At 39.6% G+C, this 27,122-nt stretch overlaps 2 protein-coding genes across 6 annotated transcripts in view; both read right to left on the bottom strand.

The window, feature by feature from the left end:
- Positions 1-531: 531 nt before the first annotated feature.
- Positions 532-11,013, bottom strand: LOC144074604 (uncharacterized). Of its 4 annotated transcripts, XM_077601233.1 has the most exons (5): positions 8,890-11,013; positions 7,986-8,091; positions 4,022-4,176; positions 3,303-3,465; positions 532-3,223 (listed from the first exon to the last, which is right to left on the bottom strand). In XM_077601233.1, the coding sequence occupies exons 3-5, from the start codon at positions 4,124-4,126 to the stop codon at positions 1,851-1,853; spliced, it is 1,641 nt and encodes a 546-aa protein (XP_077457359.1). In that variant the 5' UTR covers positions 4,127-4,176; positions 7,986-8,091; positions 8,890-11,013; the 3' UTR covers positions 532-1,850. The 4 variants fall into 4 exon arrangements, with proteins under 4 accessions (XP_077457359.1, XP_077457282.1, XP_077457432.1 ...); XM_077601156.1 differs by lacking the exon at positions 7,986-8,091; XM_077601306.1 differs by lacking the exon at positions 8,890-11,013 and having other exon boundaries at positions 7,986-8,879.
- Positions 11,014-11,094: 81 nt separating this feature from the next.
- Positions 11,095-27,122, bottom strand: part of anks1aa (ankyrin repeat and sterile alpha motif domain containing 1Aa) — a 96,832-nt gene continuing 80,804 nt past the window's right edge. The window contains exons 18-28 of one of the 2 annotated variants that reach the window (XM_077600917.1): positions 23,908-24,006; positions 23,692-23,838; positions 21,542-21,649; positions 20,916-21,086; positions 20,698-20,835; positions 20,548-20,619; positions 20,384-20,470; positions 19,293-19,430; positions 16,995-17,171; positions 15,088-15,182; positions 11,095-12,617 (exon numbers count right to left, since the gene is read on the bottom strand). In XM_077600917.1, coding sequence (XP_077457043.1) covers positions 12,614-12,617; positions 15,088-15,182; positions 16,995-17,171; positions 19,293-19,430; positions 20,384-20,470; positions 20,548-20,619; positions 20,698-20,835; positions 20,916-21,086; positions 21,542-21,649; positions 23,692-23,838; positions 23,908-24,006 — 1,236 coding nt within the window. In that variant the 3' untranslated portion in view covers positions 11,095-12,613. Of the gene's footprint in view, positions 12,618-14,333; positions 14,894-15,087; positions 15,183-16,994; positions 17,172-19,292; positions 19,431-20,383; positions 20,471-20,547; positions 20,620-20,697; positions 20,836-20,915; positions 21,087-21,541; positions 21,650-23,691; positions 23,839-23,907; positions 24,007-27,122 lie in introns of those variants that run through there. The other variant, XM_077600839.1, reaches the window with a different exon arrangement.

Below are 27,122 nucleotides of genomic sequence, written 5' to 3'. Positions count from 1 at the left end.
GACAAGCAACCATCCGAGTGAACCTCTACGCCACGAGGCGGCTCAATTTAGTGTTTGAAAAATATTTTCAGGTGAATAAATAAAAAGATGATCATGTAAATTGGAAAAATGTTTCGAACCAAGTTTAGAGCAGAACTGCACAGTAACTTTTCCTCATATGTGCTTTTGTTGGAAAGCTACAGTATATCAAATTACATATCATGAGTGGGTACTGAATGTAATTTTCTTTGCAACGATGAATGCCAAGTTTCATTCCTTGTAATCATTTTGAATACCAAGGCCCTGATGTCATAATAGTACACTACGTGTTTGTCCCTCACACAAAGTCACTAGGCTATCATAAATATACTTTTTTGCGATGAAGTATTAACTAGTAGTCATCAGGACCTTACAAGCTTTTTTTCCTCCATAAAAAACAAAAAAACAAAAACATGGTTGAGTAAAAATAAAGACAATTTGTACAAAGTACTATTTATACTCTCTCACACATACTATCACACTATAATACACCCTAGAATTCAGGAACAGGACAAGAGTATGCTCGTACTTTATTTACTTTTTACTTGATATCTGGTTTAAAATTGCATAGCTACAATATGAATGTAGGAGGAATACAGATAAAATCTGTCTGTCAATCGATTCCTATATAGTCCAATGGCACTGGTGCAAAATTGAACCAGGACCGCCCTCTACTGGTCAAAATGCTTTTATGAAGACGTTACAGATCAAATTCTACACCAATAGCGTTTCTGGATAAAAAGTTCAAAACGATGCGACTTGCTTGTAAAATTCTGTTTTCCGCAAATACATTTTTCAAACTGGTAGAAAACCATGTTCATAAAACACAAACACTTGACTTATAAATGGCTTGTTAATGTGCCATCACAAGCAGAAAAGATGGAGAAAAACAGGTTGCACCAGTTCTCGCACATTCACATTAGATAACTACGCTTCAGGCAAGCCAAGGATTTCTGGATGAATCTGTGACTTTACACAAGACTAAGATTCATTCATTTATTCATTCATTCGTCTTCCATGTCGTCCATCCTCGAAAGGGTGGCAGGGGTGGCTGGAGCCTAACCCAACTATCTTCGGGCGAAAGGCAGACTACACCCTAGACTGGTCGCCAGTCAGTCGTGGGGCACACAGAGAGACAGACAGACCACGCACACTGCAACCATGAAGAAATCGAACCCAGACTGCCTGCACCAAAGTCAGGACCACTGCACAATCGGGGTGGCAAGATTAACAAATGTATGTGCCCAATTCTAAATGCATGTAAAATTACATCTATATGAGGACACCTTTTTTTAAACTACAAATCTGCTCTAAAGTTGCAGAGAACGTGAGACTCTGAAATTAGTATTCCTTTCAGCTACCTCGGACCTCTGTTAGAGTAGGGAAGTACAGTAGAGGCACGCATTAAAAAAATATATTTACGCAACCTTTTTGACAACTTTATACACTGCCATCAATCTCAGTTCGTTTTTTTTCAATCCAACAAGCCATTGCATTTTGCCAAAATTCTGGTGGTCACACAAGCCAGTAAATAATCAAATACTTGTGAAAACAGGCATTGGCAGAAAGAACCCTTCGTTTCCTTTATCAGGATAAATTACTTTAAAAGTATTTTTTCTTAGAGATAGAACTATGAATCCCTGGCAGTTTTAAGCCTAATATATGTAATAGTGTGCATTGTTAACAATAAAAACAGCAAATGCCAGAACAAGTATGGGACTGAAATATTGAGGCAGGTTGTCAGGTACTATCAGTCGATCCAAATTGCAATGTCCGGGTGTTGATCAGCTCATCGTGGGTCAGAAATTCGTGGTCATTTTAAGAGGCTTTATTTAGTCCGTGATCAGTCCACGTTTCTTCAAGACTTCACGCCGATCAATTCCATTTTGACCCTGAGGGCTGATCTGCGCACTCACGCCTTTTGATCGTGGAAGAATATGAGCGGCCGAGTGGGAGGTGGATCGTTTACGAAAGCCATTGCTGTCAGCATGACTAAGGCACTTTTCAACACTAATTATGTTGTGATGGCCTGTTGGTTGCCTTAATCGGAGGTCGGAATTCTCCATGGCATTTGACTGGGCAGCTGCGACCCTTGTTAATTGTTTGACGAGGTCCGAAGATGTACGACGAGGGGATTTCACCTGAGTATGCATTGAATTTGCTACAACATTGTTCCCAGAATATCTCCCATGTTCTGATAAGCGATGTCTGGCACGGTCGATTAATGAAGAGGGCACAGGCAGAAAATCTGAACTCGTAGAGGTAGAGCCTAGCGATGCATGACTTTTTAGCATATATGATGATTTTTGATTGGATGGACGTAGAAGTGACGGACTGCTTAGCAATGAAAGATCTTTCCATGACTTTCGAGTTTGTGGTGAAATCTTATGATCCAGGGTAGGCTCCAAGTCTGTAAATGAATCTTTCCGCAGCCCAAGCTTCTGCAGGGCCTGAATGTGGATTATTTCTTTGTCCGACAATTGGCTTTCACCGTTGGCTATGGGTGAATTAGGTTCTAATGTTTGCGTTTGGTATGGTACGCTGACCGAATATGTTTTCTCCTTCCGAGAACCAAAGGGTGGACTAATGGGCCCTGTCGAGTCAGGTTGAAGGATCACAGGAAGAACAGGCTCCAAATCAGGTAGACTCTGACGTGTACCGATCGAAAGCTTGTCTGGAGGTTTTTGGTTAGCAGGTGGGCTAACTGAAGGGTTCTTCTCCAACACTCTCATGTAAAATCCTTTTACGTAAGCAGAGTGAAGGGGGTCTTTGACATTGTTAGGCTTTGGATCGGAGTGGCGTAGACCAAGATCTGCAACCTTTAAATCAGGTACTGGATCATCCATAAAGTCAGATGGAGGGGGAATGAGACCTAGCTCCATGTCAGGACTAATGGAATGGATTGTGTTTGAAGATTCGCCAATGGTGGTTGAACACAGTTTTTTTATATCGATTGATATGTTACGATCAGTAACTGAAAGTTGGGGTCGCAACATGAATTTTGAGGGAGCTATAGAACAATCTGTGACAGCCTCAGAACCAACGGTAAAGTTTGGATTATAATTTTGATTTAAAATATGATCCTCATCTTTGTTTTCCTCTCGTATTGTAATATACTCAGACTTCTTGGCTGGAAAGCCAACTGGAAGTGTGAGCAAGGTCTCAGATCGCCTTTCCATTCCAGACTTGTCAAATCCGGAGGTATCTAGAAGGCAAAAACACATGATGTGAGTGTTGGCAAAAACTAAATCTCATTTAGGCTCATAAATCATTTTCTTACGTACTGTTGATTGAATTCAGACTGGACTTCTTCAGAAGCCTTCCTGAGTCTGGTTCATCATTGGATAGTCCACTGTCCTCCTGCACCTCCAGGGCTTCAATGGTCTGCTCCAGGTACATGATGCACGCTCTCTCCTCAGCAGATAAGTGCTCCATGCTGTCCTCACTCTGCAGAAAAAACATACCTTAGTGTTGTGCACATTTTAATCAATTTACACGAGAGACGAGACAGGAACAACAATCCGTCAAGAAAAATTTAATAAAAAGAAATATTGGCGGCCTGGTGGAACGAGTGGGTAGCGTGTCAGCCTCACAGCTCTGGGATTCAGGTCACGCCCACCTGTGTGGAGTTTGCATGTTTCCCCCCGGGCCTGTGTGGGTTTCCTCCGGGTACTCCGGTCTCCTCCCACATTCCAAAAACATACATGGTAGGCTGATTGAACACTCTAAATTGCCCCTAGGTATGGGTGTGAGTATGTAAGGTTGTCCGTCTCCTTGTGCCCTGTGATCGGCTGGCCACCGATTCAGGGTGTCCCCGGAATCCACTGGGGTGGGCCCCTCCCCGTGGCCGTGACCCTGGTGAGGATGGATCGGTTTGGAAGATGAGATGAGAGACAAAGAAATATTTACATTGCACTGCCAAACATCATGTATTTAATGTGCATAACTGGTGCTCCATAACATTAGATGCAGAAGCAGTCACATGAGGAATAAATTGACTTACACAAAGAGAATTCATGGTGATCACACTGTCATAGCTTCCAGTGCTAGGTTTATTGCTCAAAGGTGCCAAAGCAAGGCCATCATGGCAAGTGTCGACCGTCGACATTACGCAGTGAAGGAAGAGGCTGGGGACTGTTCATCAAATTGTGGAAGGATCTAAAGTGTCATGAAAAAAATGTTAACCACGTGTCTAGTGTTGCAGGATTTGTCTCATTTGAAATAATAGATGTGGTAGTAATAATGTACTTTGCTCCAGGAATACTACAGTCATGAGGTGTTACTAATACAATTTCAGCTTTATGACAAGAATAAGATTCAATAATTGTGTATTACTAAAAGTACTACGTATTTTGTTATTTAGATTAACGTTTAAAAGTCAAGATTTTGATATCTGGCAGAATTTTGAGTAGAAAAAAATAAAGAAGTTAAAAATTCCATTAGAATTAATAAATTAGAATAAAGGCGGCCTGGCGAAGGAGTGGTAAGCGCACCGGCCCCACAGCTCCTGGGGTCGAGGGTTCAACCCCAGATAGGTACTTACTGTGTGGAGTTTGCATATTCTCCTTGGGCTTTCATGGGTTTTTTCCAGGTACTCTAGTTTCCTCCCACATCCCAAAAATGCAGGCTAGGCGGGTTGGACACTCTAAATTGCTCCTAGGTATGACTGTGAGCGTGAATGGTTGTCTGTCTCCTCGTGCCCTACGATTGGCTGGCCACCAATTCAGGGTGTCCCTGCCTGGTGCCCGTAGTTAGCTGGGATAGGCTCCAGCACCCTCCGCAACCCTTGTGAGGATAAGCGGCTCAGAAAATAAATGAATGAATAATTAGAATATCTTATCCTGTACTGAAAATAAACTTGATTGTTTTAGTGTTGATTTTGTACAAAGGACATATGTACTTTTAACAGCTCGCTAGTTCAAATAAAATGTATGTTGACTGATGCATATGAAAAAACAACCATACATAGACACATTCATTTAAAGCTAAAGACAAAGGAGATCAAAAAGTGCGAATAAAAGTGATGTTGTAAAATGAATGAATGAATAAAACAAAAACAAAAAACCTACAATACCCAAATTGTACGTTGTGAAAGAATAGGAGTATGACCTTAAAAAAACAAAAAAACAATGTAATAAATTGTGGATTACAAGTTGTTGTCTTTTTTTGTTAGTTAGTTTTTTTGTTTTTGTTTAACCGGTGTTTTTTCTTCTTCTTGATAAATGTGTGCCAAAAGAGGGCGAAATTTCAATCGATCAAACAGCTATTGATAAACCACTCTTTATGAAGACAGGACACAATTGCCAACCTGCTTCTTCATCCCAGTAGATGTATGGAGATGCACAAGTGCTGAAATAAGTATCTAACATTGCCTGACGAGCAGTTTAGGCGGTAGTCCGCCTTTCACTCAAAGTCAGCTGGGATAAGCTCCAGCAACCTGCAATCCTACAAGATAATCGAATGAGTGAATAGAAGTGTCTACGCTCACACAGAGAAATGATGGAGCAAGGTCAGGTAAGGAGTTTTGTTGTAATTATGCTAATTCCACAAATGTCTTCAACAAACTCCACCTTTATCTTAAAAATTCACTTCTTTTACCTCTTTCTAATCTCCATGTTTGCAGTGATGAAGAAGAAGGTTGGAAATTAGAGATCAGCCGATATGGTTTTTTCAGGACGATTATGAGTAGTTAGAGGAGGCCGATAACCCATATTTGGAGCTTATATTCTTTTGCATTAATAGAGTAAACATTGGTATAAAATAATTGAATAATGCAAGCACTTCATTGAATTTGACAAAATCACACAAATAGAAAATATTTTCACAATAAATAAAATAAGATGGCCCGGTGGAACGAGTGGTTAGCGCATCAGCCTCACAGCTCTGGAGTCCCTGGGTTCAAATCCAGGTCATGTCCATCTGTGTGGAATTTGCATGTTCTCCCCGGGCCTGCGTGGGTTTCCTCCGGGTACTCCGGTTTCCTCCCACATTCCAAAAACATGTATGGTAGGCTGATTGGACACTCTAAATTGACCTTAGGTATCAGTGTGAGTGTGAATGGTTGTTTGTCTCCTTGTGGCCTGCAATCGGCTGGCCACCGATTCAAGGTGTCCCCCGCCACCTGGGATTGGCTCCACCACCCCCCGCAACCCTAATGAGGATAAAGCGGCTCAGAAAATGAGACAAAAGATAAATAAAATAAAGTTTCACTGTAACTGAAATAATGTAACTGTTGTAACTTAAAACAAAAAGTGCAGGTTTTCTCAGGCTCAGCAGTCTCTCTAGGAAATGCAAATAAAAAGCTTTTTTATTTTCAATTACTAGAGATAGCAAAACAACTAGATACAGCAAAACAAAGTTAAATAGAATTTTCCCAGATATGTCAACCAATCAGTTGTTGCTATTGAGCAGCACAAGATTTTGGTGCAAAAAACTAAGTTTTGTCCGGCCTCTCTTGCGTTCATAAATTGTAGAAACTTCACGGACGATCCGTTCACTTGAGACTGATGAGGGTGGTGCACTAAGAAATTTTGTTGGTGGTGGTGGGTGTGGGTGTGTGTGTGTGTGTATGTGTGTGTGTGTGTGTGTGTGTGTGTGTGTGTGTGTGTGTTTCACTTGGCACTGAATTCGGAGAGAGGGCAGTTGAAACGCATCTCATGACCAACAAAGGGCGTCAAAATTGAAGCATAGTTGCGTAAAGACTCTTCATGTCTCCAAAAGGAAGGGATCGAATTAACGAGCAGCTGTGACAGGTTGTTTATTTTTGGCGAGGCTGTCGGCACCGCACTTAAGGTCCTGATGAAAGCCTAATGATTGTTTCAGTACAAATGAGATATCTGATATCGGTTTATATCAGATGGTTGGATTAAATATACACAGGATACTTGTCAAGTTTACAAATTCGATCTGTTGGCAAGGGTGTCCCCCTCTGCCTCCCTGTTGTGATTGGTTGGGCAATAGCTGTTCTTATTGAGTTTTCGGCCCCGTTTTAGCACACATATTACTACCACACGTGTTTCCCTAGAAATCATTTGTATGTGCGCAAAAAAACACTGGAAAAAAACACTCAAAAATTGTGTATTTAACGTCTACTTTTTTTTACCACGACTTGGAGTAATTTATTTGTGAGTTGGTTTTGGAACGCAACATTTGCATGTACAAATATGTTTTCTTGTCTGTGGTTACAAGCGACCATTTGTCTCAAAAAAGTGCTACAACTCGCGCACTTGTAATAGGAGTTTTTAACCTGCAGCAAAAAGACATTTTATTTGCAAAGAAACAACCCCCCCAAAAAACTGCAAAACAATAAACCTCACTTGCAAATGGAATAAACAAACTGTAAAATAGTTTGTTACATTATGTGCATGCTATTTTCGTCCCTGTCTCCTTTTCTTTACCAATGCAAAATTTAGGAATACAGGTACATAATTGTCATTTTACAAGTAAAAATGTCATTTGACCATTTTATTTATTTTGGCACAATTTTGTTCGCATAAAAGGCATTTTTGAGTGTTCAATACGCCTAACAAGTATGGCTTTGTGTCACTTTTCGCAACAGGAAGTTTAGCCGGTAGCTTGTAGATCACCAGTGTCAAACCAATTCCATAAAGTGGGTGCAAGTTTTCCTTGCAACCAAAAAAGAGGATATTTTTTCACCAATTTGAATTTGATCTCCTGCAAGTGTAAAAAGTTCATTGGCAACAGGTGCTCCTTGTGCTGAATTTTTCAGCAGAAAATTCATTGGTTAAACTGTCTGGGCTGTACTGGTTGGAAGGAACCTTTCTTGGCCCTTTGTGGACTTGGCTTGACATCACTCATGTAGATATACAACATCATACAATATTCCACTCCTTCTCATTTTTTCCCCGAAAGAAAATTACTCTCCCTCCCAAGAAGACAATCTGCAGAATGAGTGGCTTCTAACAGCCAACACCTGTGAATGCAGGAAGTAAACTAGCAGGGCTCACCCACAACTGACTCAGGATCTAATAGTGAATGGAATGTCACTTTGCTTGCTCAAATGCCTTAGCCTCAACCGAGTGAGCACTGTGATGCGGTAACAGGGTGTTGAACCTAAAGCACACGGAAAATTTTGTGACTCAGCCATTCATATAGGGGTGGCATGATTTAGAGTGAAAAGGCAGTAGTACGCTGAGATTTTTCTCTCAAAATATCTAACAAACGTCAGCCTCACAGCTCTGGGGTCCTGGGTTCGAATCCAGGTCGGTCCACCTGTGTGGAGTTTGCATGTTCTCCCCGGGCCTGCGTGCGTTTTCTCCAGGTTCTCTGGTTTCCTCGCACATTCCAAAAACATACATGGTAGGCTGATTGGTATGAATTTGTATGAAGGTGTTCCCCGCCTCTGGCCCGAAGCCAGCTGGTATAGGCTCCAGCACCCCTCGCGACCCTAGTGAGGATAAAGCGGTTCAGAAAATGAATGAATTAATTAATATCTAACAATTGCCTTATACCCTAGATGACTGCATTTATGTTTAACAGTAAACATAAATTGTGTAATTCATAAGGGTTGATTAATTTTATGCTGTCCTGCAAATTGTATTTACACTTTGCTTACTTAACTATCAAGCAAGGTATTCACTGATTGCTCGACAGTGTCTGTCATAAATTTTATATTAGATGGAAGGCATATCTATACAAATGGGTTAAATCTGTTATCCGGACTAAAATGGCAGTGAATGAAATTAGAGTGGAGAATCAGGAAGTGCTGTAAAACGTTTATAATTATTATAATGTAAATGTAAAAAGTCTATTTAACCATCAAACTAAATGACAGTAAAACACAAGTACAGGTTTGAAGAACTCGAAAGATGAATTAAGTTATGAGTGTAGTACAGTTAAATCATAACTCACCACAGAGTTCGACATCAATATAGGCTCGTCGAGGTTAAATGTGGTGGGTGTCAGTCCATCTCTGAGGTGGTGCGTCCTACCTCCACTGAACGTGAGAAAAATGTTGGGGCAAGTCAGCTAGAACTGTCCTGTCCTTAGCCAATCAGTTTCCTGACATTTGGTCATGTGCTGGCAATCAACCAGACAAGACGTGTAGCAAGACGGGAATTGAATGGTGTCTAAATAAAGTTGAACGAAACAAAAGCAAGTAAGTCTGTTTGAAACACGCGGACGGACGTATGCCAAACTGCTTAAGTATTTAGAGATTGATATCAGGTTCTTCCACATTTCAATGCAACTGATGCTACTATTTTGTTTCATTGTAAGTCTGTTGCGGAAAACATTATTGCAAGAGTACAAGTATATTTGCTTAAAAGAAACAGCCATAAAAAAAGTACCTTAATAGTTTTACTAATGATACCAGACGACGACCATATCATATGCTAAAATATACCGATGAACCAAAAGTATTGGCTTTTTGTTGTTGTTGTAATGTTGATGTCTACATTGGTGACATTATTTAACTACCCATTGTAATAGCTGCAACGCTGACTCTTAACAAAAAAAATCATATGTTAACTTTCTTCAAAATATGAGAAATACTCCAGGCTTGGAATGGCTTGAACACTTGCCCCAAAAAGCACATGTGCAGTTGCCGGGTTGTTAGCACAACTATTATGATGACATTTGCATACACATATTAATCGACCAGTCACTTATTGCAACTCAAACAACAGCAGAAAAACATTCAGTGACAGAAAAAAATAAAAAGGACCAACTCTCAAACTGCACAATTTATTATTTTTACAATTATGAAAATATTCATACAAAAACAAAAGCCGAAGATCATGTACAATCTTTTTGTTATTGATGTGAGGTCCCTCCTGTGTTTGCTCAGCCTCAAAAGTATAATCACAGGGCATTCACTGCGATATGTGTAACTTTATAAGTCCTTTGAATCTTTTTGACACAAGTCAAAAATTACATAGATACATACATATATATACACACATATACTGTATAGAGATCTATAAAAGCAAAAGTTATTCAAGTATCAAAATAAAGACCACTAGTTTCATGTACAATATTATTTGCATCATATTCCTCCAAAAATATTTTAATCTGATCCTCAGGGATGTGCAAAGGCAAAATGGGACCATGTTGATGGCTGATTGTACCGTCACTGGCGTGTTAAAGACAGTGTACCATAAATTTCACCCTACTCGTCAAACAATGTGCGAAATACAGCATGACCAAAGGTGTATAGAGCTCAATATAAATGAGTACCAGTACACCTACTTTAAAAAAAGGATTATTATGCCTTTCTAAGTGAACACCCAAACTAATTTATAAAATTTCAAATATTAAATTCACTTGTGGTTGAAGTCTTGAATGTAATCAACACAATCTGACTAAAATAGAAGTATACATATTGCCCCAGCAAGCAAGTACCATGAACTGTCAACAAACAGGTAGAAAACTATTCTGCCATTTCTTTCCTGCACCCTATTTTTTATAGAATTAAAATATATATCAACAAAGTACTATCCCACATAGCAGGTTTGGTAAATAATATTGCTTAATTCAACAAACAAGCGGGTAAGCAAATCAGGTTTCCAAATGAGAACAAATGCCCTCAAAAATTAACCTCTTGATGCCTGCATTTACATATAACAAATTTAAATGAAGCATTAGAGGAAAAACTAATCTCATTTTCTGAACCACTTTATCCTCACTAGGGTCGCGGGAGGTGCTGGAGCCTATCCCAGCTGACTTCAGGCCAGGGGCGGGGGACACCCTGAATTGGTGGCCAGCCAATCGCAAGGCACAAGGAGACAAACAACCATTCACGCTCACACTCATACCTAGGGGCAATTTTGAGTGTCCAATCAGTCTACCATGCATGTCTTAGGAATGTGGGAGGAAACCGGAGTACCCAGAGAAAACCCACGCAGGCCAAGGGAGAACATACAAACTCCACACAGGTGGACTGACCTGGATTTGAACCCATATCTCCCAATGTGAGGATGACGCGCTAACAACTAATAACAACTAACAATTTATATATATATATATATATATATATATATATATATATATATATATATATATATATATATATATATATATATATATATATATATATATTATATATAATATATATATAATATATAGATAGATAGATATCCGTTGAAGGCGCTAGAACAGGGGTGGCCAACTCCTTTTGGGGCCCTATCCAGTCTGTTTTCCACGTCTCCCTCCACCAACATACCTGAATCAAATAATCGGGATCCGTATCAAGCTTCTGGACAACTTGCTGATGAGTTGATCATTTGATTCAGGTGTGGTAGAAGAGGGAGATATGGAAAATAGACTGGATAGGGGCCCTCGAGGACCAGAGTTGGCCACCCTTGCACTAGAATGTGCCCCTTTTGATCAAAATGGCTTGGACGTCGAGTGCTTTCAATGGCAGTCAATAATTGTAAATGTAAAGTGATGCATCAAGGGGTTAAAAGAAAAGTATTAAGAAAAGATCAAATGCCAAAGCTGCACCTGAAAAACATTCTCTGTAGTGTTACTTAGAGTTAATGTAGTTTAGCGTAATTAAAGAATCACTGCTTATAGAATTGCTGATCACAGTTACAGATGTTGACAATGAGAAAATAAAAGACTACCGTAATTACTCGAATATAACGCGCACTCGAAAATAACACGCAGGTATAACTTTGGGCCAAAAAAATCTGGAAAAACGCAGTACTCGAATATAGTGCGCACCTAAAATTTCCCGCTGACGAAAATCAGAAATCTTACCTTTTTTTCTTCGTTTCACGATTGTTTTGTTCAAACAAATTTATTCATTAGAATCCTTCAAATGAAAAGTTCCTCTCTCTCTTTGTCTGTCCTCTCATACATCTCTTCGTTGAGAATCCTATCAACGTCCACGCTTCCTTCATCCACTTCCTCTTCCTCCCACAACACATCATCCGATTGGCTTTACGAGATGACGTAAAATCCGTGCGTCAAAGTGAGTTTGACAATGCTTTTTTCGATCGAAAATTTGTAATTTATTTTAGTTATTGATTATAACACTGAACTGAGAGAGGGTGAACTGAGACGGGTACGAGGCTAGAGGGGGGCAGTGGTGGTCTCGGCTTCACGAGATGACGTAAAATCCGTGCGTCGGCTCTACGAGATGACGTAAAATCCGTGCGTCAAAGTGAGTTTGACAATGCTTTTTTCGATCGAAAATTTGTAATTTATTTTATTCAATTCAATTTCAATTCAATTTATTTGGCAAGAAAAAGCACCAGGCTAAGGGCCATGTAACAAGACACCAAAAAAAAAAAAAAAAAAAAAAAAAAAAAAATTAGTTTTTGATTATAACACGCACCCCCAACTATTGGAATTAATTATTTTGCAAAAACCTGCGTGTTATATTCGAGTAATTACGGTAATTAAATTATGGCTTACTTTTGTCTTATCTTTTCACCACTAATTTTTTTCTCCTCACTTTAAGAAGAGAATAAGTGTCCAGTAAGCCCTCTAAAAAACTTTTGACATTTATTGGACAGCAGGTGAAAGAGGTGTGATTGGACCAACAACGCCCTCTTCAGATTGGTGATGGTGGGCCGCGCTCCTGTTTTTCCACGCAAAACATCCTACCCTTCATGCAACAGGGTGGGGTTCAGCTACAGGAAGAATGACACATGCACAGTTAAAATACAGTAAAAGTGACTAGATGAAATTGAAAAATAAAACAAAAAAAATAAAATAAAATCCCAAGTTAGATGAAAAGAAAAGTAATTAAAATAAAAACTTCATGATAAAAATGAGAAAAAAAGAGAAATTAGTAATAAATTATTTTTTAATCGAGACAATTTTATATGTACAGTCTTCCCTCTATTATCGCGACTTCACTTATTGCGAATTCACTCCCTTGTGATTTTTTTCTGGTATTAATTATTTTAATTATTATTATTATTTTTAAAGTTTATAAAAATGTGAAAATCCACGCTGAAACTCGCAAGCGGAAGCCACTCCCCTATCTTGCTTGCTACTAGGACTCAGGACTGAAGAATTATTATTATTATCATTTTTTTAAGTTCATAAAAATGTGAAAATCTACGCTGAAACTCGTAAGCGGAAGCCTCTCTTGCTATTAGGACTCAGCACTGAAGAAAAAAAAGTTATAATAGGGGTGATCCTATTTCGCGACTTTTCGATTATCGGGGCTATGTCTGGTCTACATTAACCGCGATATTCGAGGGATTACTGTACTTATGTATTCTTTCAATGCTTTATGTATATTGTTTTTAAATTAAATTCAGGCATCGAGTTGTTAATTATTAAAAAAATGCATAATTGTAATTGACCTTTTACAAAAGTTCTGTACCACTTGGATACTGATGCTACTCTGTCAAACTTTATGACTCTGACAGTACAGTATGGTAGGGAAGCGTATATTGGAGTATGTTAGTAATTTGTTTTGGAGCAATACCAAAGCAATATCCTCCAAATCGAGGCGGGTTTGTGGTCTGCAATGGAGAGTTACATTCACAATATAAACATTTGTAGTGAATGGAAACTACAAACGCCTCAGCCAAAGTATACAGTTCGCTTGCTAAGTCTGAGGAACCGCATGAGCTCTCTTTAAATGTGACCAGCGCAGCATTGTACACTAGTGATGGTCTCATAATGCCAGGAAAGTTATCTCTTATATTTTCTAGTATTTGTCAAGTATGGGGATTACTGTTATGTTAGCAAATTAGTTAAACACGATGCTCCAAGGCCAATATCATTCTCACTGTGATAGAATCTAGCCAGAGATGCCCAATAGCATGTTCTTATTTAAAGTAGGAGATAAATGTGTTTGTGTAAGGATTTAGGATGACTATAATTTGGGTGGCTTTCGACTACCTGGAGGCTGCTCTCTTGGCGTGTTAAACGCTTTCAGTACCGGAAGCACAGGGTTGGGATACTTTGGCGTAGGATGTCCATTCACAAAATGGTTAATGAAAAACAAATATGTTCAAAATACCTATTAGATTACTAGGTTTACATGAAAAGGAAGCGTCGCTTAAATGTTAACGTTAGCACACTCGTAGAACAGACTGCAAACAAGGACATGAAGTCCACAAACTTAAGTTAAAGAAACACAAATACTTTGAAGTGATAGTGATTTCATCCTAGTAAAATATAATATTTGATGAGAGTAACTATAACTTGATCTAGTTTTATGAATATTAGCACCTCTACGTGCAAGTTAGGCAAGCCAGAAATCGCCCCTACAGTTAGCTTAATCTTACCTTAAGTGAACACATCTGCTCATTTATTTTGAAGACATTTAGCTGGGACTGACACCATATGTCCAGTCTGTTTAATTGCTTGCAATGCAGTTTTTTATGGGAAGGGAATAAACTCCACTCTCCCTGATAAACTATTGCGGTACCTGTCCGAATTACATACGCCACAGGCATACGGCTTAACCATTTTGAACGTCTGGTGCTCATTGATCCTTTCTGATGCTTCTGTAAAGTTGCATGCAGTCAGGTATGCTTACAATAACCATAGTAGGAGTAACCATGCATTGCGCCAATGGTGGAATGGTAAAGCTTGACAGTGCCCCTTAATAACGATTGCTAGGACGTATGATTGGTTAAAAATAAGTGTTATACAGGAACAATGATTCAAAGAAGGCCTAAACAGGGGAAGACTCGACTTTAACAGACTTTGGAAGTTTGTGAAAGTGCTTCAATGCTAATTTTGTAAGCTACCAGACCATATCACAGTGTTTTTTGGACATTTCCCTCCGTTGGACCTTTAGCAACTGCTGTCGTTAGGAAGAAAGTCCCAAGAATGTATCAAGTCAAAAATGATAGCAGCATCCATGTGCAGCCTCTCACTTGGGTGAGAGTGCTCGGGATCTGGAGTGAAAAAGCATCAGAGTGGCTTTGGCCTAGCAGAGCTGGAAGAGCAACAAGAATGAAAGGTCTCATGGTCAAGAATTAACAAAGTGATTTGCGAAGAAAAGATGTTAAGTTCAAGGACATAGAAGGAAATTGGTGAAGGTGATGGGAAATATCATGAGGTTGGATATAATTGTAGCAATTGGTATACGGAGTGGGGGAGTGAAGCAAAAAAAATATGGTGGTCTCATACTTAGTGCTGACTGTACACTTTGGTTCCTTTGTGTCCACGAGCCACGTAGTGCCGCTCTGTGACTGGGAATCTCCCTGCTGTTCCAAAAGGATGCCCTAGAAATACACGAGATAAACAATATGCATTTAATAATAATAATAATAATAATAATAATAATAATCGGACATAGGCCATGTCGTCATTACCACAACACAAAAAGCCTACTTGTCATCACACGCAGAAACTGCGTGTGACGAAATTGATGGTGCTTCTCCATAAGATACGTTTACTCGGCAAAAGACCTAAATCTAGTACGGACTTTTAGTAACTTCGTTACATATAGTTCTACTATTTGACGTCAGTTGTGACCCTGCAATGCAGAACAATGTTCTCCAACACCGGATGCACCTTGTATTTATGACCTTGAGATTTTAAAGAGTCATGAACACTGCTCTCCCCTCAAGCCCATGTTTGTGAGCAAATTTCACTGTCCAAAAAGTTGATGCAGGTCAAGACTTGAACAAATGTATTTCTATTGCTGGCTGTTTCGCTATCAGTAATTTTAAAACCATACTTAAACACAAATGCTAATTGTTAGGTTTATTATGGAGTATTCTATATGTGTTGTAAGCATTTTTAATAAGTAATAAGGCTATAAACCAATTCATGGGACCATGGACATTTTTCCTCCACATCGTCTTCTCAAGGCCCCACAGCTCGAGGACACATTGTTTTCGGACGCTTTTCGGCAGAACACAACGGGACTGTTTTGACGGGACTCCAGCAGCAGATGGCGATAATCGCATTATTGTTTGAAAATACGGATGCTTTGTTTACATTATAATACTGCTTTGTTTACATTATAATACTGCTTGGTTTACTTTAGAATGCTTTGTTCACATTATAATCCTGCTTGGTTTACTTTAGAATGCTTTGTTTACCTTATAATGAAAATATTATGCAATTCCTCACACCGTTGTTTGGGTGCCTTGTTCAACTTTTATGCTTACTTCGGCAATTCTCACACAGTTGTTTTCTAACCATCTAGGGTGTTATTGTACTGATTACATAAACATGTTTTTCGAGTGTTGCGATTAAATACAATGATTCAGTTACTACAATTTAGAATGCCTTGTGGACTAAGACGACGTCACAAGGTACCTCCTTGCAAGTGTAACCAGTTATGTTGAAAGATGTTTTCCTATTTTAATTAAATATTACTAATAATGATTTAAAAGGTTTTAATCATTATTCCAACACTAATCTATACATCTTATCTTCATTATGTTATTGCCATAGAGCTCATTTTTCTCATAATAACCTTAATGAATCAGTAATCAAAAAGCATGTGTGACTTTTGTTTGAGCAGTTGCAGCTGGTTATCTCAATAATGAACTCTAAAATAGTCACTTCTTTACAAAAAGTTCTTAATTTTGAAGTAGCAATTTCTCCAGGGCACTACATGTAATGTTGGCAAGGTCATTAAAGTTTAACTCCACATAGCCACAGAAATTATGAAGATAAAAATGACTGTGTCCAACTAAACAATTTGTTTGAAAGATGAAGATTAAAGCAATGGAGGACCTAATATTCCTTTCATTTCACCGGAGACATAGTAGTGGTGAGATTCCAAGCCAATAGGAAAGGAGATGTAAACATAAAAAATTGCAAGCTGTGACATAAGCATCTAACACAGGCAAAAATGAACTTGAAACTTTAGCTCACTAATGAAGTCACAGTTGAAAGATTTGCCCGTGGAGTGTACTTGTCTCATCCATATTAAGCAAACGTTAACTAATGGTGAAATGCCAAATGCAGACAAAAACACGGTCAAATTGTCATGATTGTTTAAGCTTTGAGAGCTGTTTCTTGGAAGTTTATGTTTTGCTATGAAAATATGTCCTGTATATCATGTTTGTGCTACTCACCCCTGACTTCCGGACACTGCCCCGTGGTTTGGGCACGGGTTGGGTTGACTTTGACTCCATAAGCTCTAAAGCAGGAACTGGGTTCTGGTGCTTTTTGGTCCTCTGGGCTTGCAGAGCCAGCTGATATGCCACCTCAAATGCTTGACCCAGAGTCAGTATGATCTCATAGGTGAGGTTCTAAGAGAGCATGATCACAAAGATTGCAGATTACTTTCTATCAAGAAAGCTTAACCCCCTATAAGTAAGTGAGTATTTTTGATCATTTATTAACATTATGTTAAAGTTAATAAACTCAAAAACAGACATTTATGAGTCACTTCCTATTGATTTAGGCTCAATTACAGATGAAATAGTTTTCTTTTTCTTATTACTTCTTTTTTATTTTGTTTAATTCTTGGCTGACTCCTTGCTGATTTGGGGTTTAGTTGATTTATGGGACATTCTGGGTCACTTTATACCAGTGGCGGGCGGTGCATTTTCTGGTAGCGCCTTCAACGTATCAATCCAACCCTCAAAAACTATTTTATGGCTATAAAACCTCTACTGCAGCTACAGCTGCGACACATAAAAAATAATCAATAAATTAATGCACAAAAATGGGGTAAAATCCACTTCCTAGCAGCATTTCATGATTAAATACAAATACTGGAGCTTTTCAGACATTAAAACCAGGCCAGGGGGTGATTTTCCCGGGAAAAGACAGCGATGAACGTCAATGGCGTACGGGCAAACATTGCCCGAAAATGGGGTAAAATCCAGCCAAAAACAGCATTTATTGATTAAATACAAATACTGGAGCTTTTTAGACATCAGAACCGGGCCTGGAGTATCATTTCCCCGGTAAAAAGACAGCAATGAACGCCGATACGTCCATACGTGAAATGACAAAAAATGCACTAATACTAAAATCCACTTCCTAGCATCATTTATTGATTGAATACAAATACTGGAGCTTTTGAGACATTACAACCAGGCCAGGGGGGTGATTTTTCCCGGGAAAAGACAGCGATGGACGTCAATGTTGAAACGCCAAAAATTAAACTGGGGTAAAATCCACTTCCTAGCAGCATTTTGTGATTAAATACAAACACTGGAGCTTAAATACAAACACTGGAGCTTTTCAGTTATCAGAACTTGGCCCACAATTGAAATATTATTTAGGAATATAGCCATATTTGTAATTTTACTCACCAAAAATCCTTTTTACACAATATCCATCCTCCTTTCTTTCTTCCTTCTTTCCTATCGCCATCGAAGCTAATGATGAAAGTCGAGCCTGTCCTGTCATATTTCCGGCATAGTCCGTTTTGAAAATGGCATTAAATCAACACAACAATATACTATTTGCTTGTGGAGCTAAGTTAGGGCGCTGAAAGTGCCTCACACACAATTTTCCCGGCTGTAACAGGCTTGCTAGCTTCGGAGTTGACCGCCCTTTCTTAATGATGTCCATTTTTTTCCTGAAAAAGTCCGTCTCGAAAATAGCTTTGTGAGCAAACAGAATCTATTTGTTTTTGCTTCTGTCGGCCATAGTGGGTGGAGTTTGCGATCTCGGCTGCCTCGGTACTGCTTTGGCCCGCTTACTAGCCAATCATAGTTTGTGAAAGCAATGACATGTCCCAGCCAGCAAAATGCTAACGCCTATGAAAAATCATTGTGGGGTTGCCAACTCGAAATCTGATTGGTTAAAAGCAACAGTCTAGTTTAATGCAGCAGAGCCCGCAAGAACTGATTGTGCAGGCTTTGAGGCAGATCTGATCTGGCAACAAATAATGGCTGAAATGTGATTGGTTAAATGCTTCAATATGAAAACACACATCTGGAAGCAGTGCAACCAGGGGGAAAAGCAATGAAAGGAAGCTAACAGACCATTTGGAATAATAAGTACGTATTGATGGACAAAATATAATATGATTCAGATATTTCTTAGGCCAGCAGAGAAGGCCTTGAAGGCCCTGACAGCCCACCACTTTTATACTTATTTTAGTTTTTATGAGATATCAACTGATTTTTCTTCCGCAATAACATTTAAAAGTTTTTTTTTGTAATGGGGGTTTCATAGTATGGCAGGGATAATTAGAAAAAGAATCATTCAACACTAGTCATCCTGCCTAAAATGGATTTATCGCTTTCAATAATATTGAATGAGTTAAATGAGTGCCCTATAAATGGCTGGTCACAAAAATTGATTGAAGCCTTGTTTAGGTTTAACACCATGATATACGATATCCATCCATTTTTGTGAAGGAACTGTAGGAGTGGTGGATTTATGTGCACAAGTAGAATGATTTCCATTACCACGTCTATAGTGCTAAACACATGACAGTAGTGGTGGCTGGTCTGCAAGTCTTTGGTGATGTAGGCAAATGTGCACAAGTCTTCAGGGTCCTGAGCTGCGCAAGAAATGTTACGAATCTCATGCTCTGCAATAATATTCTGCAAGAAAACCAGAAAGAGGTCATCCCAAAATGTCTTCAGCGTTTCTATTTGTATTCATCTAATTACATTTTGGATGTAGAAAACATTGTCACACAATAGCTGTGAGAATGAGCTAAAGGCATAGAGCAGCGGTCCCCAACCTTTTTCTCCCCGCGACCGTTGAAGCTCTTTCTATTTTCTCGCGGACCGGCTAATGGGAAGGGAGACAACTTATGACAAAATTATGTGGGGGTGGGGCCGGTGCACGAACGACACCCAGGACGGCAAAAAAACAAGTCCCAAGCATAATAGCAATTATTTATTATCATTATTATAACAACTTTTCTCATTTCAAGTAGGAGGGCGAGATTGAAAACGTTAATATTTTTTACTCTGACGGACCGGAACGAGGTAGCTCGCGGACCGGTGGTTGGGGACCGCTGGTTGGGGACCGCTGGCATAGAGGACATAGTAACAAACTTGTGCATATTTCATTCATAATTAAAGAAAAAAAACTGTATTTTTGTGGTTGGGGTAAAAAAGGTGGGAATGTAGTCTAATAAACATTATAATTAAGTAAATATCGGAAATTTGACACTGTTTTTGCTCTATACACTACCACAAAGATTTGTTAAAAACGATATGTTCCTTTAACTGTAAAGGTTCAGCTTTACTTTGTGGGAATTTATATCCAGTGTTAATTTACAGAATACATTTTAAATACCTGCAACCACACAGCAGTAGGTGTCAGTAGAAAAAAAGCACAAAGGATCTGTGCATAGCCACTTCACAACCCCTAGTTTTACTTTAGTGAGTTAAGAGTTGTACTTTATTAAGGTCTTTGAATATTTGTGCTGCGCATATTAATCAACGAGCCAATGAAGGCCACATCCACCAAAAGCCAATGATCCTTAGTTTTAAGCACAAAAAACAAACAATGCAGACTAACTACACTAATTAAAATAACTGACCTTGTTGGCAGCATCAATGAACTTCACACCCTTATAGGTGATAGAGAGGACAATGGTCGGGACTTTTTTCATTTGTTCTGTTGACCTCTGAAAGAAATAGCAAAAAAATAAATAAATGAAGCTGAGCCATAGAACATGATGTTTTTTGCATAAAGGCTACTGACTCTCATTTTGGCACAGGCATCCTGGGTAGACTCCGTGCCGCGTAGCTCTTTAATCAGCATAGAACCCAGATACTGTATAAATAAATAAATAAATGAATGTGGTTGGATGTGTTCACTCCAAAAAAGCTACTTTGTGTGACAATAACTTACGCTGGCTTCATAAGAACAGGACTCAAAGATGAGCTTCTCTGGCTGGTGCTGCCAGTTTTGGACCGGGGCATACGGAGCTGCCAAACTAGGTGGCCGAAGAATCAGTCGTGATTCCCAAGGTCGTTCCTCATTACGCTCCTGGAGAAATACAGTAAGACTAATAGCCAATGGCTCTCACGGCTGCAAGGAGCGGAGCGGGAATATGATGACAAACGCACGCGTGATTTGCGCCGCTCTTCTCGATGTCTTTGAGTAAAGTCATAGTTGTTATCTGGGACTTTCTTTCTCACTGGTTCCACAGCTGGAAGCAGAGGATCCATGCTTTGGGTTGTGGGGGACTCAAACTGACAGCGTGACAATGATGAATGGGTTGGAGGGAGGTCTTGGCACTGTAGATAACCAGATAGAATAATTAGCCGAAGTAGTACCGTCAGGAACAAAACCCATTTTGTCAGGGGGGAGGCGAGCATGGAATGATCGCTGCAATCCCTCCCAGTCAAAGTGGACTGGACGTCTAGCACCGTTAATGACCCATTAAACGTTAATTGAGTTTAATGGTTTTATATGTAAAACTCTTCCTAATTTCTTTGAAAGAAATCAGTTCTAAAACATGTAATGTTAATCTTTTAAGTTTAAATAATTTAACTTTACATAACAAAATGTACTTTAATGGATTAAAAATATATGGTCCTCTGGACATTTAATTCAATACATCGTTTGCATACCACAGTTTGAGAACCACGAAGATAAACGTTGGTTGATAGTCAACCTCACTAATAACGTTTCATCTATGTCAAACAAACAAGCCAGGCATGGTATAACATTCCACAGCAAGTGCATTTACCCTAATCTGAGACAACCGAGGTGGCTTGATGGGAGGCTCTTCATAAAACCTCTCTACTAATGATGCAATAATCCGTTTCCTGTGGCCAAGCAGGGTGATTTTCAGGACCTGAATTTGAGAAAGCAACAAAGATAAATACCAGAAATGAAGAGGTCAATTTCCCTAAATTCATACTGGCACTACAGTAATAACTTAACATACAAGTGTCCCAACATATGAGAAATCTGAGATACGAGGAAAATTACGAGCAAATTTTTGCCTTGAGATACGAGACAAATTTGAGATACGAGCATACCCGACCGATGGTTCCCGATGCGGACGTCCGGGTGGCCGAGTATGCGAGAGGCTGCTTATGAGAACAGCATCGCTCTGTCTTTCTCGTCGCATCTCCCTCGCGTAAAGATATCTATGAGCACCGGGCCGTACAGGTTGCATTTTTTACTGGAGATAGCATGACCGAGGCGATAATCTGCGATTAGGCCAGCAGAATCTACATGGACTTGAAAGCAAGGCAAGCATCTGAAAAGGACACCAGTGAAACCCTTCAAAGCGGGTTGTGGCTGGTTCGATAATTTTATAAAATGAACAATCGGTTCTAAGGCATGGAGAAACCAGGAAGTGGAATACATTAACATCTTCAGTTATCATACAAGACGGTTTAAATTTAGTGTAGGGTAAGATCAAAACTTATTTTTAAGTGTGTGTGTGTGTATAGTAATCTAAGTCCATTTAAATTAATTTAAAAGTTTATGTTATGTCACGAGCGCGTTGCCGTCAATTTCCTCTGTCCTTTTCTCTCTGCCTCCTCCCTGCACTCCGCACTACTGTCTGTCTGTACTGAATAATGTCACATTTTAGTATTTAAGATCATAATGTCTAGATAGGTACCGTATTTACTCCCATACAAGCCATATTTGTCGCTCAAAAGAATTATGACTGAATCGATGGTACGGCTTAGGGGCTCATAAAAAGGTGACATGCACAAAAGATGACAAAGACGAAACGTCATAACGCAAGACAATGCAGCCGATACGGTCATTTATTTCAAAATAGAGAAAAGATGAGCAGATAAAACGCTAAACAAAATTTATTTTGACGTCTATGAATGAAATTCAAGAAAAAAAACTCACTTGTGCCTGTCAATGCTCGCTCAGGGCGTCACCATCTTACCGTAGTTAAACATGGTCTGACTGGCCATACGCGAGTAGGCTTGATATATGTGTTCGTAGCGTTTACCATGTCAGCACATCCCAATAGTTGTTAAGGCTGATCAAAGGTCTTGCGGTCAATCGTTAAACTATCAGCCTTGATACCTGCTTAATGTGTATCCCATGCTACTATTGCACCCAGAGACTTGGTGAACACTATGCCGCTAGTGACACACTTCCTGGTTGTGCTTACGTTACTTCCTTTTTGAATTTGTCTACGTGCAGTCAACAACACCCTTTCAGAACACATCAAGGAAATGATTGTACATTTGTGATTATGAAATAAAACTAAATTCTGCTCTTCTTTCTTGCTTTTCTTTTTCTTTTTTGTTTGAAAGTGACAACTATTGCAGTGATATGAACCACCAAAAAAATTTGGCCGCCACAACATTTTAAACTTCTGGTAAGAAAATTGTAATTTCTGTCATTAAAAAGCATCAGCTTCTCATCAAGATACTGATTTCTTTTTTAAAATCGAATATTTTGATATTTTGCATTTACAAAGAGAAGCATGTTAACTTCCTTATGATATTTATCCTAATAGGGTGCTTTTGATTTATACATTGTCAGAAATACCACCTGCGATGATTTTTCTTAGGATTTTCCCTTCAAAGTAACACATTTGTACTCCCTATTAAAACCATGAATATGGAGGTGAAAATTGTGAATCAGGGGGTGGCTTACATGCGAGAAAATACGGTATTTGTTACTTTGTGAGTAAATGATGAATTAGAACAAATAAAATGTTTTTTCATTGTAATATCCTGTTTTTGGTGTTTTTTTTCAGAGGATGGAATTGATTAATTTGTATTTAGTTCATTTCTATCTGAAAATTGATTTGAGATACGAGTAAATTGACATACGAGCTCGGTTCGGAACGCATTAAGCTCGTATCTCAAGGTATTACTGTACTTGCAGTTAAAGTCCTTCGCTAATACCCACATTGACAATCTCCAGCTCCCAGAGGTTTTTGACACAGTCCAGAGAGCGGTAACCACTGGACAGGAAGTTATGGAGGTACTCATTCAGTCCCAGGTTCTCCAACCAGGAGGAGAGGGAATTGCTGCCATCACTGCCTAGTGCTTTCACCTTTAACGAGCAAATAATTCCCCATGAATCAAAAATAATACTATAAGCATTAGCATGTTTGCTTTATACCTTGGGTAGTGAACGTGCTGCATGCAAGATCTTCTTTCTGTGGCTTGGGTTTGCGATCCCAATCTCTTGCATGTCACGATCCTCCATTACATTGGTACCCTGTAAAGACACACAAAAAAAGATGTAGATGATATTACTGTTATGCGATAATGCTGTGAGAATCGTTGAAGCATCAACAGCACAAAATGCCAGACAGATCAGAATGTGATGAATTGAACCATGTTGGCAAGAAAATCTAATTAAATATTTGTATAAATAGTCTAAATAACATATTTAGACAATGCCTGGGTTTCATTTACAAATTTATGCAAATGGGTCTTCTCTGTAGGTGAATCATCACGATGTCGCCCTCCGCAAATACAGGATTCCCTCGAATAGTGCATAGAATGTAGACCAGACATGGCCGCAATAGTCCAAAAACCGCAAAGTAGGATCACCCCTATTATTAGTACCAAACTACATGTTTTCGCGCCTATAAAAATATACAAGTACACAAGTACAATTATTAAGAAGTGTAATTATCAAATATTACAGTTATATGCATGTCAAGACTTTAATGTATTAATATCTAAATTCCTTCATTCATTCAACTTGCATACAACGCATCCTCGAAAGAGTTGCAGGGGTTGCTGGAGACTAGCCCAGCTGACTTCGGGCGAAAGGGAGACTACACCCTAGACTGGTCGCCAGTCAGCCGTTGGGAACACTGAGAGACAAAAGACCATACGGGGATTGAGCCCGCGCCTGCCCGCATTGAACCTCTACACCACGAGGCGGCTAATATCTAAATATAATCTATAAATAAAAATATAAATACTTAAAATACTGTACTCACAGTGAAAATAGTTCCTCTTTGCTTGATTTAGATAATAATGAAAAAAAACTGGTTATTGGGAGCTTTAATCCAAGTTCTCTTCGTCAGATTTGATAGGCATTGGATCATCGATAGAATCTTCAGGAGGCGTCGTAGGGGCAACGGGAGGAGCTTTTTTCTGCGAGAGGTTTTTGGCGCACAAGGAAGATGGCGACTGCCATTTCTTTTCCTTGTACAAATATGCTGTTGTACAAGGACATAACACTGTCAGGACGATTGCAAAATTCAATGGCTCTGACAATTTTGTCATCAATCTCCTGAACCCGTTGTTGCAAACATATTGAAGATCCCCTGCAGATCTCTAAAAAGAAGACCATGTTCTTCATTCTCAGTCTCGTCGTTGTCCGCTGCCTCTACTTCTTCAGTCCCCGATGGGATCATTTCGACATGGTCCTCATCAGTTGGGGGCGGAGGGTTCTTAGTGGCTCTCGAACAGCGTGTTGACGTTCTCTCGTCATGCCAGCTTCACAGCCGTGTCTATGGTGTAAATCCCTCATAATGTGGTTCATTTTTTTATATTTCTAGTGGTTACCACCAATGTTCCCTCTAAGCTGTGCACGTGCGCAATTGCACACTACTCTCGTCTTCTCTGCGCACAGCAAATCATATGGAGCGCACAAAATAAAATCCCTTTTTTCCCCATGATGGCGCCGTTCACGCGGCAGCCAGTGGCAGTAGCTCTGTCCACTCTTATGTTTTTCGTGTTTTACAGCCATTCTATCTTTTTTTTAAATACATTTTAATATTTCTTAATACATTTCTTTTTACTTTACTGTGCAAATAGAAGAACAAGCGGTGAAATCGGGTGAGGACTGTCTAAATCTGCTGTGTGTGTGTGGTTCTGTGCGTGCGTGTGTGTGTCTAGTATGTCGTTGTGATCGTTTGTCTTCAACCTACGCAATGGACTATAAATGGAAATTAGCCCTCGGCTACAATCTTACATATATATGTTCATTAATATGAATATAAATATGTTAAGTAATATGGGCTATCCCTTATTAAATAAATCAAAGCAAAATCATGGAAAAATAGTCCATATAAATGGAAACTTGACTATCTCAAGTGACACATTCAGCAGAAAAGTCATTTGAACGAGAATGAGAAGTGAGAAGGACAGATGTGTAAAATAAGGTAAAATTTAAGTCGGATTTGTGCATATTCTAATGGCATTTATGAAGATTATTTATTCATAGATATTTTTTCATTCATTTTCTGAACCGCTTTATCCACTTTATCACTCGCGGGGGGTGCTGGAGCCTATCCCTGCTGACTTTGGGCCAGGGGCAGGGGACACCTTGTATCGGTGGCCAGCCGATCGCAGGGCACAAGGAGACGGACAGCCATACACACTCAGACCCATACCTAGGGGCAATTTTAGAGTGTCCAATCAGCCTACAATGCATCTTTTGGGATGTGGAAGGAAAACGGAGTACTCAGAGAAAACCCACGCAGGCCCAGGGAGAATATGCAAATTCAACTCGGGTGTACCGACCTGGATTTGAACCCAGGACCCCAGAGCCGACGCACGAACCACTCATCCGCCGGGCCGCCCATTCATGGATATTAATCATTACATGTTATTATTACTAAATCATTTATGTGTAGTAGACATGCACCTGTTTATGGCAGGTGTGATACTGGTGTGTGCCCATAGCGAGCAATGATGATGTTGCTCACACTGGTACTCAGTGTGCTCAGGGAGGTTGTCTTTCTGCCCAGACAAACAAAAAATTAGACGGAACATTGAATCCAGGTCACGTCCACCTGTGTGGAGTTTGCACGTTCTCCGCGGGCCTGCGTTGGTTTCCTCCCACATTCCAAAAACATGCATGGTAGACTGATTGGACACTCTAAATTGCCCATAGGTATCGGTGTGCGTGTGCATGGTTGTCCGTCTCCTTGTGCCCTGCGATCGGCTGGCCACCGATTCAGGGTGTCCCCCGCCTATGGCCCGGAGACAGCTGGGATTGGCTCCAGCACCTCCATGACCCTAATGAGGATAAAGCGGGTCAGAAAATGAGATGAAATAATCTATAAATAAAAAATGTAAATACTTTAAGTCAGGGGTTCGATCGAACCCTAGGGGTTCCGTGAATCGGTCTCAGGAGTTCGGTGGAGAAATTGTAAAATTTAACAATTTAAGGCCATTTTAAGGGTGCGGCTTATACGCGCAGGCGGCTTATATGCGAGTAAATAAGGTACACACACATAGGGCAGATAGGGCACAAGTTCAATCATTCATTCATTTTCTGAACCGTTTTATCCTAACTATTAAAGTCCAAAATATACTACAAAGTGGGCCGCTTTCTGACGCAGACGGGTCAAAGGGGAATGCGCGTGC

Source organism: Stigmatopora argus, chromosome 1 (assembly GCF_051989625.1).
Source record: "Stigmatopora argus isolate UIUO_Sarg chromosome 1, RoL_Sarg_1.0, whole genome shotgun sequence".
Taxonomy (NCBI): Eukaryota; Metazoa; Chordata; class Actinopteri; order Syngnathiformes; family Syngnathidae; genus Stigmatopora; species Stigmatopora argus.
The sequence above is the reverse complement of the archived record's forward strand: the minus strand, read 5'-3'. Positions and strand labels throughout refer to the sequence as shown.

Bases quoted from the DNA above. Each gene is read 5' to 3' on its own strand.
- LOC144074604 (XM_077601233.1), bottom strand. From the start codon at position 4,126: ATGTCGACGGTCGACACTTGCCATGATGGCCTTGCTTTGGCACCTTTG. The intron at 3,466-4,021 runs GTAAGTCAATTT...TTTTTTCTGCAG, and splicing joins TCACCATGAATTCTCTTTGT to AGTGAGGACAGCATGGAGCA. The intron at 3,224-3,302 runs GTACGTAAGAAA...TTTGCCTTCTAG, and splicing joins CAGTCTGAATTCAATCAACA to ATACCTCCGGATTTGACAAG.